This window comes from Nanorana parkeri, unplaced genomic scaffold (genome assembly GCF_000935625.1).
Source record: "Nanorana parkeri isolate BGI_ZX_2015 unplaced genomic scaffold, ASM93562v1 scaffold1019, whole genome shotgun sequence".
Taxonomy (NCBI): Eukaryota; Metazoa; Chordata; class Amphibia; order Anura; family Dicroglossidae; genus Nanorana; species Nanorana parkeri.
Genome location: NW_017307287.1, coordinates 356,519 through 371,867, shown reverse-complemented (window position 1 = coordinate 371,867; position 15,349 = coordinate 356,519). Strand labels below are relative to the sequence as shown.

General features: G+C 39.1%; 1 protein-coding gene across 1 annotated transcript in view; it reads left to right on the top strand.

Annotated features, from left to right (window-relative positions):
• Positions 1-15,349, top strand: part of CSMD3 (CUB and Sushi multiple domains 3) — a 576,345-nt gene that overhangs the window by 221,784 nt on the left and 339,212 nt on the right. Inside the window, exons 26-27 of the mRNA XM_018567203.1 lie at positions 2,603-2,790; positions 11,921-12,115. Of these exons, the coding sequence (XP_018422705.1) occupies positions 2,603-2,790; positions 11,921-12,115 (383 nt within the window). The remainder of the gene's footprint in view (positions 1-2,602; positions 2,791-11,920; positions 12,116-15,349) is intronic.

Here is a 15,349-nt window from a genome sequence, read left to right as displayed (position 1 = left end):
CTTCCTGACTCATTGGGACTGAAGAAAAGTAGTTTGGAGAAGCTATGAAACATGTTTAACATTACAGAACAAGTCCAATTCAGTAATAATAGCCCCCCCGTCATTGGTGTCAGTAATCATAAACATCCTTCATTGGTAATCAGTGGTAGTTATAATAATGCTTCTTCTTTAGTGTTCATTGACAGTAATAGTAATAAATCTCATTAATTGGTATTCAGTGGTAGTAATAATAAACTCCCTTCACTGATGTTCAGTGGTAGCAATTATACACCTCCTTCATTGGTGTTCAGTGGTAGAAATACTAAACCTTCTTCATTAGTGTTGAGTGATTATTTACCCGAGCATACGCTTTCACACTGCAACCTCTTTCCCCAATAACTTGGCCAGAGCTATACTATCCCTGTCAGGCAAAAGTGTGTTCCACCTGACAGAACCAGTATTAGTCTAGCACTGGGATTATGTTCCAGCACTTGACACCCTACATAATTGTGTTCTTGATCCTGTGGGACAACCTGCAGAACAAAAACGCTGTGGGACAGTGTCCAAAATCTCAGTGCTGCCCTGAAGGATCTGGGCTTTAATGTAGGGATCCTCATTTCACTGCCAACTGTTGTATTCAGAGAATTTTCTGTCCTGCTAAGTCAATGTTTTTATTGACTTTTTGTTGAGTTGGTGGTGCTGATAAGGCCACCCACAACTTTATTTTAGACAGAAAGTGTTCTGCAGGAGCTGAACTTAAATATAGCCAGCTACCCTTTTAGTGTAAAATTTCCCATTGCTTAGCCAAAAAAAATCAAGCAGCACAGCTTATGGCTATTAATAAAAGACCTGCATCACTTTAGTTAATATATTCTACCGAAACAGAGTTTTAATAGTAGATTTAATAAGCTTGGACATAGAAAAACATGTCTGCTAATTATGCATATTAAGTTAAGGGATTATGTTCCCACTGTAGGTATTGTATATTTACAGTATTCCCAAGTGTATGTGTAATAGATTGCTAATTGCTTCTATATTTCAGATGAGTTTCTTATCCTTAATCACCATATTGCTGACTGGTGATGGGCAGGAAAGAAAAGAAACCTAATTAATAGGTTACATCTGCTTATTAGAAAGTAATCAGGTATTACAGTGTTGGGATGCCCATGTTATAGTTAAGGTTTCCTATTCATTTTCTGTTAAAAGCAATGTCACTTGCTGGATTACATTTCATAATGTGGTCCCTAGAGCAAAGGACACATGGGTCACTCATAGGAAGATCAAACAAAAAAACAGGAAGTGTTTTACTGCCAACATTACCAAGTAAAAATATAATATAAAAAAGCCTGAATAAAGAAATCCACCACATCTAAAGACTGTTAAGCTGCAATGTATAATATTTTTGTTCTTTTCGGCTACACTTTTAAGTAAATTTAAACCATTTTTTTTTAGTTTTGGGTAGAGAGGAAAAGGGCTAGCTCCTGTGTTAGATTGTTTTGCTGTTTGAGTCCCCAGTGGGGAGAATCATCCTCCCTATTTGTCCTGGTGGCAGGGAAAATCCCAAATTTTGAGTTGTCGTTGGAACTGGAATAGAAAGAAATCTTTCAACGTGGACACTTGTTCCAGTGAGAACTATCTAACGGGATTTCCCCTTTCGAGAGATTTCCCCTATTTCATCTTCTTTCTATGGGACAAAAAGTAAATGTCATTCTCAACAAAGGAACATATGGAATTAAATCCTGCTTCGTTTTAACACCTTCTGGATGAACATGAATAACAAAAAAAAGCCCCAGGTTGGGATTTATTATTGCTAATATCATATTTACTTTAAAAAAAATACTCAATGCAAATAATTTAAAAAAACAGTATTTTTGCTTTCATGTGAATGGATGATTGATGTCAGAAGAGCTTCATCTCATTCACTAACTAAGAAAAAATGCCCTGCAATGTGAAAATCCCCTTGTAAAGTGAACAGCCGATTTGCCTTTAGTAAACCAAACTCAATGGCTTTAATATCTTCTGAGTCACTTACCCATAGTATGCAGGTTAGAAGTTCTGTCTGTGGTCCGGCTTTACTCCCTGAAAGCACTCAATATTGAAGCCAGAGACAGCCAATGACTAGCATTTTCAGGAAGTCAATAACAGAAGCCCCACTCCATGCAAGTTTTCTTTCAAATTCAATAATCTGATATAAAAGTCTACATTTTAACATTGAAAAGTAATATTTCTGAGTAAATGTTTCTTTGAGCGGTTTTAAATAACCAGTGAACACAACTATAATAATTTAGTAATAGTTATGTTTTAGACTAATTAACATGATACTGAAACAGAAGACTTCCTGCGTAACTTCTTTTTAAAATTATGACTCATTCAGGTTTTCTTTATTTCTGTATTGTCTTTTTGTTTCTAAATGTAATAGTAAAAAACTGAAAAAATAAACTAGAATGCTAGAAAAGTCAGCCAGCATCCTGGGATAAAAGTCTCCCCATCTACAATGTTTTGCCAAAAACCTATAAGCTTGTATTTCATTTACATGCTCACACCATTCTATTATTGAACAGTATTATAAAATTATTGTAGTAATATATTTATTAAATTAATGTCCTCCTTTCTCTTTTTACAGCTTTGGAATTGAACCTAATTATGACTTCCTGTATATTTATGATGGCCCGGATGGCAATAGTCCCCTGATTGGAAGTTTCCAGGACAGCAAGCTACCAGAAAGAATTGAAAGCAGTTCGAACAACATGCATTTGGCTTTTCGAAGTGATGGATCTGTTAGCTTCACTGGCTTTCATTTGGAGTACAAGGGTAAGTTTAGAATATAGTTACAGTTTCTAATATATTTATTTTATATGACACTTAGAGTAAATTATTGCACTTTTAATTTTAAATAAATTATTCATTTAAATGTTTAAATATGATGTGCCTCTATTTGTGGGTCTCTTTCCCTGTATTCTGTACAAGCATAGAGTTGCATTATTGAAGGTTTCTTGATGAATGCAATTCAAGCCTGTATTGCACAATTTGTTTCAGCTACATGACCGCTCCCAAAATAATGGTGTTGTCAGTCATATCCATAATGTATTCAAAAGAAATAAAAAACATCAGGTTGTTGTTAATTGCCTCAGTTGAGTCAAATGAGTTCTGCTGGAGGCTGCACTGCAGAAGCATTATCTTGAGTGGTAGGATAACAGGTTTTACAACTGTATTGACATCTCATCTGTATGCTCTTATCTGTAACTAGATGAGATCCTATCACACAGTGCCTCCCTCAACATTTACTCCAATCATAAAAAAATGTATAATATTATAAAATCACAGATGGGTTAGCACATTCTGCTGTTCTTCTATGAATGTTGCTTTTGGTTTGACCAAACCAAAAGCTTTAATTATCACCGTTGACCATACACCTTGCAATATTAATGTGCAATCCCTTTGTAACCCCCTTTAGATCTACCTGAACTATTAAGTGATTATTTAAACAATCTACTCAATTTGTATCTCATCAAGTAGACTCACATGCCACACAATTATTGGTAGATCTGAAGAAGAGTGTTCAATCAGTTTGTAAGTTGTATGGCCAAATGTGCCCTACACTAGCTAAACTGTTCCCTGCAGTTGAATGATTGATGATGGAAATAGACACCTCATTGGGGCAAAAAATCCAAACACATCTTCTTAAAAGTATTTGCTAATTGGTTTACCATTGACTATTGTTGTGGTGAGTCAGTTGACATATCTGACCTGGGTTCATGTTTGTGTTCTTGCCCTTAATGCTGATTCTTTAGTCTTTGCTTTCTTCTATCCTTTTGGCGAGGCTTGCGGCTGGGCCACTGGGGAATGACTCATCCAATACCTGAAATTCCACTGAGTTTACTGTATACAATATTGGCATCAGAAATGCCCACAATTCACTTCCTATTTAGCCAGAATGTCTGTTTTCTGTTTCCTCAATAATACAGAGTTTTGTCAATATAACAAGCTCGGTAACTGAAACACTTTTAACAAAAGTAGAAAAATAAAATTAATCAAAAGTTAAGCTGTTTAATTTAAAAGATCATAAAAAAATATTTCTCAAAATTTGTTTAAAGATACTATTTTTACAACGGATTATATAAATAGTGCAAATAGTTCAGATAGCATTTACAATTTTAACTTCTGCTTGTGTTTCAGTCATTTGTGGAATAAGTTCTTATTTACTTAAACTGTAAACTTACTTTGGGTACTTCTTCAATGTTTGCTTGACATGTCAAATTGAACAATAATTCCTTTGTTTCAGATGTACTATAGTTAGGGCCCATTTACATAGAATGCATTGGGCTATGCTGTGCAGTCAATGCAGTCCCAGTGCATAGGAAAAGCAGAATGCCTTATGTCATATTGGTTCATTGACATCAGTGCGTTGCGGTGGTGTGAGTTTAAAAAATGTAGGACATGCAGTACTTTTTTTCAACACAGTAGAGTTGATTTTCTAAAGGCAAATCTGCTGTTCACTTTGTAATGGAATTTGTACTTTGCAGGGGACGTTTCACTTAGTTTAGAGAATGAGGTGAATCTCTGCTGACTTATATCACCCAATCATGTGCAAGCAAAAATATTTTTTTTTTATTTTCCTTGCTTGTGATTGGGTATTCCTTACAATATGAAAGCTCACCACATTTGCCAAGCTAAGAAATTTACCTGCAAAGTGTAAATGCCCTTACAAAGTGAACAGCCCATTTGCCTTCAGTAAATCAAGCCCCATGTGTTTATTTATTTATTTATTTATTTATTTATTTATTCTTTATTAATTTTCACAATCATACATATAAACATCTTAGCATACATATTCCATACATTAACACTCTCCCGTCCCCCAATCCTTATCCATATCCCGCACTTCTCTTCTCTCCCCTTTTCCAATCCAGTCTTGAGTATGTATCATGTAACTGGGAGTAGTATGTAAAGTCGCGTTCCTCTGGATGTAAAATTCGCCATATTTCAACTAGTTGACTTTTAAATAGCTCCCTTTTCAGACGTGTTAGATGGGAACTGGGATTTCTTGCCGTTCCCTTTGATGTATCCAGCTGTGGGTCTAGGCTTACGTTAAAGTCTCCTGCCATTATCACCACCCCCTTTCTAAATTCTCCCAACCTCCTAAGGACTCCCAGAAGAAAGGGGACCTGTAGCCGGTTGGGGCCGTAGACATTTACCAGGGTATATTCCGTTCCATTCATTGTGATATGTAAGAACAAATACCTGCCCTCCTTATCTGTCATTTGGGCGTGGACTTGTACTGCTATGTTCTTACCAAAGCCTATTGCTACCCCCTTAGACCGCTTGTTATTCGACAGGCTGTAGTTAGTTCCGCAAGTCCCACAAGTCCCCCCCCCACCATGCCATACCCTCGTCACCCATATGTCGATTAATCTGATACAGAAAACAGTAATACAACCATTTACATCTTCTTAAGTAGATATATCCTGTGTCCCCAGAAAGCAGACATTTTTACCAAGGACCTCGGTACCCCCTCCCCCTCCCTTTCTATATAACTCCTGCCCTTCTGGGCTACGTCTTTTGCCAGTGATGAGCCGGTTTCGTCAATCCTTTTAAGATGGTTTCCGGCCATCCTGGGAGTGTTGGGGGGGGAATTCCGATTTTTTTACAAAAGTCTACTAGGTCCTCTGGAAACCGTAGTGTCGCTGTTCTGCCTTCTCTCGTTGCAATAAGACAAGCAGGGAACCCCCATCTGTATGGGATACGTTGTTCTATTAATACTTGCGTCAGTGGCCGCAGAGCCCTCCTGCGCGCCAAAGTCTCAGGTGCCAAATCTACAAAGAACTGTACTTTCACTCCATTGCTTTCCATCCCTGGTGCATTTTTCAAGCTTTCCATAAGTTGTACTTTGTCTGTATAATAGTGAAACCGCACAATTACGTCCCTGGGACTCTCACCCCCCAGCATTTTGGGGCGTATTGCTCTATGCACTCTGTCGAAGATCAACTCTATTATTTTTAATAGATTTCGTCTGTTTCTGTTTTCATAGTCTTCCATTTTATATGATAACGTTCTTATTGTATGCTCATCAGATCTACTCTGATCCTGTAGCTCCTGAATAGCCTTAGCGTGCTCATCAAGGCGTTCCTCAGTCTCCTCTACCCTCTTCAGTATCTGTGATAACTCAGTCCTAATTGTAGTCAGGTCCGCTTTTATTGATGCTTCCATATGCCCCAGCAAACTTGTCAGTTCTAATTTCGTGGGCAAAGATTGTGCTAGGGTATGCAAGGTTATCACGTTACCTTGATGAGAGTCCTCTGAGGTGCCCGACATCTCCAGTGAGCTGGCTCGTCCATCCGTGGTGTTCCCCATCTGATCTCCTTCGTGCTCCGACAGCGGGACTACGTCATCAGACTGCGCACTCTCTCTTCCTTCCCGTCCTTGGTGCCCGTGGTCTGATGGTTCCGGGGCCCAGAGACGCCTAATCGTCCCTGTCCGGGCTGCCTTGGTGGCCGACTTCTTCTGCGCTCTCCGTCCTCCCATAGCCTCCCATAGCGACTGCACTGGAGTGGGGCACAGAAGCAGGATCAGGTCAGTTTTTCTGGGTATACTCTTTCGTTATTCAGTCAATCCGGCATGGAGGGTGATCGTCGGGGCTGCTGCTACTCGCGGCCCTCCGCCATCTTAGATAGGCTCCACCTCCCCCTACTCCGGTCACGCCCCCCAGCCCGATGTGTTTAGACACATGACACCCACATTACAAAGCACTGCATTGAATAAACATTTTGTGACATTTCAGTAAAGTTGCAAAAAAAAGTAAACAGCGTGATTCATCATTTACAATGTATCATCACTGTTTATCAGGTCAGTTTTTCTGGGTATACTCTTTCGTTATTCAGTCAATCCGGCATGGAGGGTGATCGTCGGGGCTGCTGCTACTCGCGGCCCTCCGCCATCTTAGATAGGCTCCACCTCCCCCTACTCCGGTCACGCCCCCCAGCCCGATGTGTTTAGACACATGACACCCACATTACAAAGCACTGCATTGAATAAACATTTTGTGACATTTCAGTAAAGTTGCAAAAAAAAGTAAACAGCGTGATTCATCATTTACAATGTATCATCACTGTTTACTTCACAGCACACTCAAGTGGCTGTGTTAGAACATGACCGCTGGTGGGAGCGGGCCCTTTCACAGCACATTTTGGTCTCCTTTGCTCAGCAATCAGTAGACTACTAACCACAAAAATGCATCTATATATTTTGGGGTGGCATGTTCTTCTTTACTTCTAATAGTTGGAGTTTACATTTATGACTTAAAATTTAATTGTAAAAGTATGTTTCAGTGAAACACTTATATGGGAGCTGCTTTACCAACTTGCAATATACACAGCTTGGTCATACAGCACGGCCGTCTGGTAGGGCAGGAGACATTATTTTTTTCTTTGCAACAGTAAAAGTATATATATAAACCCAAGAACAATAAGAGGGTTATTCACAAAGCTGTCAAACGATCTAGCCGTAGCTTCGGCTGATCCTTTGGCTAGCTTCGGCCCCAGGACCCCTTCGGTTCAGTAGAACCGAAGGGCTGCTGTAGGGCTATTCACAATAGCCCATACAGCTCACGAAGTTGGCCGAGTGGCTCAGTCGAGCCGAAGGCATATGCTTCGGCTCGACTGAGCTAAGGTGAAAGCCGAAGCTGGCCAAACACCAGAGACAGATCAGCGTCCCCTGGATACCAGGTAACCAGGGGACCCTGATCTGTCATTACACTGAGAACCCGGCGGAGCCTCCGTGATATCACGGCGGCTCCGCCGAGTTCTCAGTGTGAAATGACAGTTCAGCGTCCCCTGGTTACCTAGTGACCAGAGGATGCTGAACTGTCATGAGAGCTTGTCGGAGCTGCAGTGTACTGGAAGTGTGTGCTGTGGATCATTTAACCTGGTACACACTTCCAGGACACTGCAGTAATAGAGTTACAATTCTGCCCTGCTAACATGAATAGGTTAAATAATCCATAGTACAGCTAAATGTTATGTACTATGGATCATGATTTAACCTATTCATGTTAGCAGGGGAGAATTTTAAATCTATTGCTGTAGTGTAGTGGAGGTGTGCTGTATATATGTACTACATATACAATACACATTTACAGTACACTATAGCAATAGATTTACAGCTAGCCCTGTCCCAGCTTCCCTCACTCACAGTTTCACTCCGCTCCCTGTTGCCTCATGAGGTTCCTCTTGTAGTCGGCGCTGGGCAGAATCGCTGCATCACGTTTCGGTGCTCAGCTTGTGGGAGGTGCTCACAATTCTGCCCTGCTAACATAAATAGGTTAAATCATGATACATAGTACATATACAGTACACATGTCCAGTACACTGCAGCAATAGATTTACAGTTCTACCCTGCTAACATGAATAGGTTAAATCATGATCCATAGTACATAATATTTACATAACATGTAGTTGTACTAAGGATCATTTAACCTATTCATGTTAGCAGGTCAGAAATGTAAATGTATTGCTGCAGTGTATTGGGAATATCTACTGTATATGTACTACATATAGAATACACTGCAGCAATAGATTTACAATTATCCCCTGCTAACATGAACAGGTTAAATCATCCATAGTACAACTACATGTTATGTGCATATCATGTACTATGGATCATTAAACCTATTCATATTAGCAGGGGGGAATTGTAAATGTATTGCTGCAGTGTATTCTATATGTAGTACATGTACAATACATATTCCAAATACACTGCAGCAATAGATTCTTGTTGTTCACACTAACAATTCTAAACTTCCAACTTAAGCTCAGGCCCTGTCTCACTTACTGGTGCCTGTTCGATCGTGGTGCCTCACAAGGTGCCGAACGATTTTCGTCACACGTGATGACATCATCAGCGCTGAGCTGAAGAAGAGCATTGCGTCACTGCTGCTCCAGTGGGTGGTGCTCCAGGTGGGGTCCTAATTTAGGTGTTCGGCGACTGCCCAGAGGACCCCACCACGCGCGGCACATCAAGTAAAGAAAAAAACAAAAAACATAGTGAAAGCATCAGCGCTATGTATCGGGGCATTTTGACAAGTACTTGTCAAAATGCCCTGTATCAGTCCCGATACCGATGCTGGTATCGGTAACGGGACATCCCTAATAAATACAGATCTGCCTAGAGTTCAGTACAGCTATTTTTAATTGTAGTTTGTTGAACACCTGTTTTAACTCTCTTATAATTAAAAGTACTGTATAAACATTTAAGCTACTTGTCCTAAGTCTGTCATGCTTCATGCATTTGAACTAAGTGATGTACATTATAAATGAATTACAAGTGCCCACTTTGCAGTGCCTATAATCATGTAATATGATGTAGCATAGTTCTCATAAAACCCATCAATTTCTAACCAATGTTAGCATTTTTCTAGCTGTATGCATGCCTCAATCCCATTTCACTGCTTCCTGTTTTGCAAAAGGTGTTTTCCACCATCCTTTTTCATACATTCTGCACTCTTATATTCAAAACAGTCACTGTGCATCACGTGTCCCACACTTGTTGTTCTTGTAATAACATATAAACTAAGACAAATGTCTTGAGGCACCCTTGAAAATGTTGTTTGCATTTTTTGAATTTCTGTCAGCTTTTACCAAAAGCATTCTGCAAAATCAGTGTGTTACTTGTTTTCAGTTTGGAGCAACTAACAGTAAAAACTTTGTGGGAATCAATCAAAACTACTACAGTGAAAATGAATTTTGATTGATTTTTCAATAGTTAAACTAGTGACTTGAAAGTAAGCAGGAAGAACCAGTGAGAGCTGCAAGGGTCCACTGAGATTGATGCTCCCAGTTGACATTGGTTTCCTTGCAGGTGGCAGAAAAGGTATATATTTATGTTATTCTTTCCCAAGTATATCTTGCCTGAGCTCAGGGCACAGGTCATATTTCATGGGGTCCTTACAACTTATCACTGGGCTGTATTAATAGGAAGAGTTCACAACTAAATGTCCATTCTTGCATACCTCTATTTCATGTATGTCTTTCGTGATAGAAATATTGGAAAATGCTATTTGCTGTCTATTGTGGTGACCTACTGACATCAACTGTGTCTGAGTCCATGGGGGTGATTTACTAACCTAAACACACGCACGCACTAGGTGCGTGTGATTTTTACACAGCAAAATGTATTTATCAACCAAAAAGTCTCTAAAAGCATATTTCCACTAATGTCATATATGGAAAAATCATGCACATGATGCATATATAATACTGCTTCACAGTTTAGGCAAAAATGGTTAGCTCATGCATTTACATTCCTGCATTCATCAACGCAAGCAACACAATGTAGAGTCAATTTACACAACATCACCTTGCAATTCATGCAGGGCTTTGCACAACACACCTGCTGGGTGTGTACACACTACAAAGGTGTCTAGATTCCACCAATAGATCATGCTGGGAGGGAACACACTACAGAGGTGTATACTTGTTTGTGGCGTGTTTATAAGGTTAGTAAATCAACCCTCATGTCTTGAGACAAGCATTCAAATAGAATAAGTCTTTTCTAAAAGAAACACAGGGCTCTCATTGCTCACTTTCTTGTAAAATTGCTAGTTTCCAAGCTTACCCAATGGCTTCAGTATTTTAGATCCCTCAACCCAAAACAAGTATGCAGATCTTGAAAGACAGAGAACATATGGGGTAATTATCTGCAAACTTGTTCTAGACGTTTTAAAGCCAGAGAAGTACTGAAGCCAGAAAGTCAACATGACAGCCAGGCAACTTGTACTTTCAGAAGGAAAGTTCAGATACAGCAGCCACCTTGTTCCTGTTAGGGAATGTTTCTTTGAAGTAGATAACCCTTATTGTAATTTTTGTATAAAAGCAATATATCACTATCAGTGATCCGTTCCATTTTTCATCAGTCCATTCTGCAATTCCCCATATATATGCAGTGCTAGTTTAATACCTCTATGGTTTAAAAATTATTTATACATGGCTAAACTTCTTTTGTCCTTTCACAGTTCATTTGGTAGAGCTATAGCTGTACAATTTATCATTGACACAATGTTACAAAGCTAGGACACAAGCAGAAGTTAAAGTTATAGCATAAGTTTCTACTTTTTTTTTCAAGCTTTTGAAACAAATGCTGCCTATTTGAAATATATACCATGATCAAGTATTAACAAACAAGCCATATGCAGTGATATTGGGGACATATGTTAGTTATTGGGAAGAACAAACATTTTCGTATCATTCTGTGTAGAATTACTGTATGCTCCAGATCTTTTGTACACATTTAATAACAGGTGACAGTAAATAATAAATGAAAAAAGTACACTATATGACCAAAAGGTGTTGGACACACTGTTATGTATTGAACATTCTATTCTCAAGCCATAGCAATTAATATAGCATATAATGTAGCTTCTACTCTTCTGGGAAGACTTTCCAGAAGGTTTTGAAGTGTGTATGTGGGAATGTGTGCCCATTCAATCAAAGAGCATATTATGAGGCCACTCAACTTTCTCCACACTTAACATATTAGAGTCTGTCTTCTGTCTGTTTTGCTAGCACAGAAAAAAAAGCTTTCCCCAAATGGTTGGATGTGCTGGGGGCGGGGAGGGCGAAGGAGTAATTTGTGCCTAGTAATTGGAGATTAGCCTTAATTTTGGACAATCAAAGACCAGGAGCCTCTGCATTAGGCCAGGAAATTACATGCAGCTTTAACAGATACAAATAAAAACGATTGCATGAGGTCTTTTATCTGCCTCTGGGAATCCTTAAGTCATTCCTCATTCACAGTCTCCAAAGGGATTGCATTTTCTGTCTTAACACAGTGGGTGTCTAGATTATGTAGTTGTTTTAATTGTATATCGATCATAAATACACACATGCTTTTTCTCTGCATGGAATGTTTACATCTGTTGTGATGCTTTTTGATGTCTTCTGATCTACAGCTAAATTAAGGGAATCCTGTTTTGATCCTGGTAATATAATGAATGGCACAAGACTCGGCATGGATTATAAACTTGGTTCTACTGTCACTTACTTCTGCGATGCTGGCTATGTATTGCAAGGATATTCGACCCTTACATGTATCATGGGGGATGATGGAAGACCTGGGTGGAACAGAGTGCTACCAAGCTGCCATGGTGAGCTGTGCATGCTAAAAATAATTTATACACATCAGATTCTCAAAGCAGAAGAAAAATCAATATGAGATAAAAAAGAGAATTGTTTGCCGCAATAAAGAGATAATACTGAAATATTATGCATACAATTGTACAAAATCTTTTTAGTCCTCCTTTCTGCACCCGCAGCTTAGGGGATCAGTTTATAACTGGGCCAAAATGTAACAGGAAAAATTGTTCTATTAAATCTGAAATATATTGCAGACTGTTAGTGTGCTAACTAAAATCTTCCTCTCCCGTCATGCAGTTTCTCTAGCACTTGGGTATCCTTTTTGGCCTGTTATATCTATAGCTATGAACTCTCTTCTAATTTGCTCCTTTATAATAGAACCCCCCTAGTATATCGAGCAACAAAAAGGTAATAAGAAGAAACAATTCTCACAAGTATAGCAAAAAAAGGTTTTCAAGGGATGAACTGTTCCAAGGCACAAATTAGTTGAAAATAAGTAAAATATTCAGTCTGAAAGGAACACTGCCATGAGACAATAATGGAGGCTGCCATAACTGAACTCACCTTTGAGAAATGTTTCTAATGCTTTAACTTCAATGCTGTTGCTGACCCAAATCGAGTACACAAATAGGTTGTTTTGACACTTTTTTCTACACTCATTTACTGCATGGTTATCCCACACTGTGAATGAAAAGTCAGGCACAGCCTAGCAGCTATCATTTTTGGAAAGAGGCCTTCAATGGTAGCCCCGTGCTTCTCTCATGGCAAAGTAACTTGAAAAAGAGAGTGTTTTTAAAAACTGAAACCTAAACAGAGCTGGAAAACAATAACTTTTCTGTTTTCTTTGATGGTGAAAACACAGGTTTTTGTTGTATACATTTGCAAATACAAATGAAAGCCACACTGCCACATCAAGGCACCTCTGATTAGTGTGGTTTCCAATTCTTAAGTATCTGAGTTTCAGAACTGTTGGGACATACATCATACTGCACCACAGAGCAGACTCACCTGGAAGCATCCCCATCCTCCTTAAGGGTACAGTCACACACTAGAAGCCCAGATATTGCTTCTGCTAGGCATCTGATGACTTCCAGTGTGTGTCTGAATCAAATCCAAAAAAAGCCTCAATGGCAGCTGCCCCCTTTTCAAACTTGCAAAAAAGGGAGAGGTGCACATGGGCACGCCAATAGAAAAAAATACAAAAATCCCTGGCACACTTTCAAGCTAACCAGCAAAAAACCTAACTAATATGTTTCATACGGACACCATTTTCATGTCAAGGCACCAACACTGCTAACGTTAAACTATCTGTGTTACCAGCTACGGCACTTAGAGTATATAGAGTAGGCTCACCTGAAGACAGCTATGTAGCTACAAGACAAAGCAGTCACATACATGTTGGAGGAAGGAGTCATGAATTCTAAAGATCTCTATGACTAAGCCCATTACTGGGTGAAACATGTCAGAGTGAAGAGGTTCCATGGTGGGACAATGTGTACCTGTGTGCCGCAATAAATTTGTGTGCAAAGCTTGTGGTGTGTGACCGGACTTTTTCTCTGTGAGCAACTGCTGATGCTGGAGCAAGATGGGCTTGACCGGTGGGCACCAACCATTCTCTCTCTGGTGTTGCTGCGAAGGAGCAGTGATATTTTTCTATGGAAGCTAATAAACACTGAAGAGTCTGACAGAGGCTGCAGTGCTGGAACTGAAGGAATTTAAGAGACATCGTTCACAGGAGAGGTGAGTATAAAAGCTCTTCTTTTGCAGATAATTTCCTATAGGACATTTCTAAAAACAGACAGGGTCACTTTAACAAAACAGCACAAGATGACAGTGCTTGCAAAAATGCTTATACAGCCAGAAAAAAGGAACACTAAAATCTCTCCTTAACCCGGATTTAACCAGACACAGAACCTGCGTAATTCATGTGTGTCCATAATTAAATGGATTTAAATGGATTTGGCAGCACTACCTCGGTACATTTTTGTTCCCAATGTCATAATTTTGCATCACTTAAATATACAAAGCTCAACAACGGATTCATCTTGTGAAACTGCATTACTGCCACGCACAAGCTGCAATATCTCAAATCTAGATCTCTCACTAAAAGTGACTCATTCTTCCACCATAGCACTCACGCCTCATCATGTTCGATGACCGAATGCCTCCTACTTATTGCTTTATCAAGGCACTCACTTCAAAATGTGTCACTTTTACTTGCATTAGCGATCATAGATTTTATATCCTGCAGTATAAAATACCATATATCTAGGTCACCATGCCTATGTCCCTGCATTCAATTTTCATTTTCAGCTCCCTGCTCGGATGCCATCTACCTTGTCTGATTACTTAGATATGGAATTCTGGATCAATATCACAGTCTTCTGTCTACCTGCCGAGTTCCATTTTTCTAGTATATTTTTTTAATTTACTATTAACTTTAGTACAGTATTCAGACATAGAATTTATTTAATTTAGTGGTTTGCAGATCATTTATTGTATACTATTTACTATGCTACAATGCAGTCAAGTATATGTAAACCCAATCACTAAAATTGTATATAAGCTTTACTATGTTAATGTAGTTTCAAAAGAAATGTTAATATTTGTAAATTTGAATCTTTCTTTAAAAAAATAGTTGGTGAACCTGCCATAAAGGTCTTGGTTTGGGTGCTTTCTGTCGCTGACCGTGCCCTGTCCCTGTCTTTTATTTGTGCAAATTGTATTGTCATTCTGTCCTTTGCTCTCTCAATGCAAGCAAGCATGCTGCTTCACCATCAGGAAGCCCGTTCTAAAAAATGATGTGCAGTAGTCACTGGTATGCCTGCATGTAGATAGAAAGTAGAACAAAATGGCTATGCAGCACTGGTATGCAGCAAAGGATAAACATGGAAAAATAGTATTATATTATATTAATCAAAAGGGAATTGTTAATTATATACAGTGCTTTAGCAATTGGAATGTCATTTAGTTTACTTCTACCATAAAGGAACTCCCTGCACATTACAGTATACATAGTTAGTCAGGTTAAAAAAGATACAAGTCCATCAAGTTCAACCTATAGAGATATGGAGAAAAAAAAGAGAAGAAAAGCCGAAACAGAATGCTATGCCCACAGCTAGGAAGGCAACAAACCCCTATAAAGCAAATTGCTCCAACAGGGGGAAACAATTCCTTCCTGATCCGAAAAAGCAATCGGATATTCCCTGCTGTATCAAGGGCTAAATATACAGTATATAGTCTAT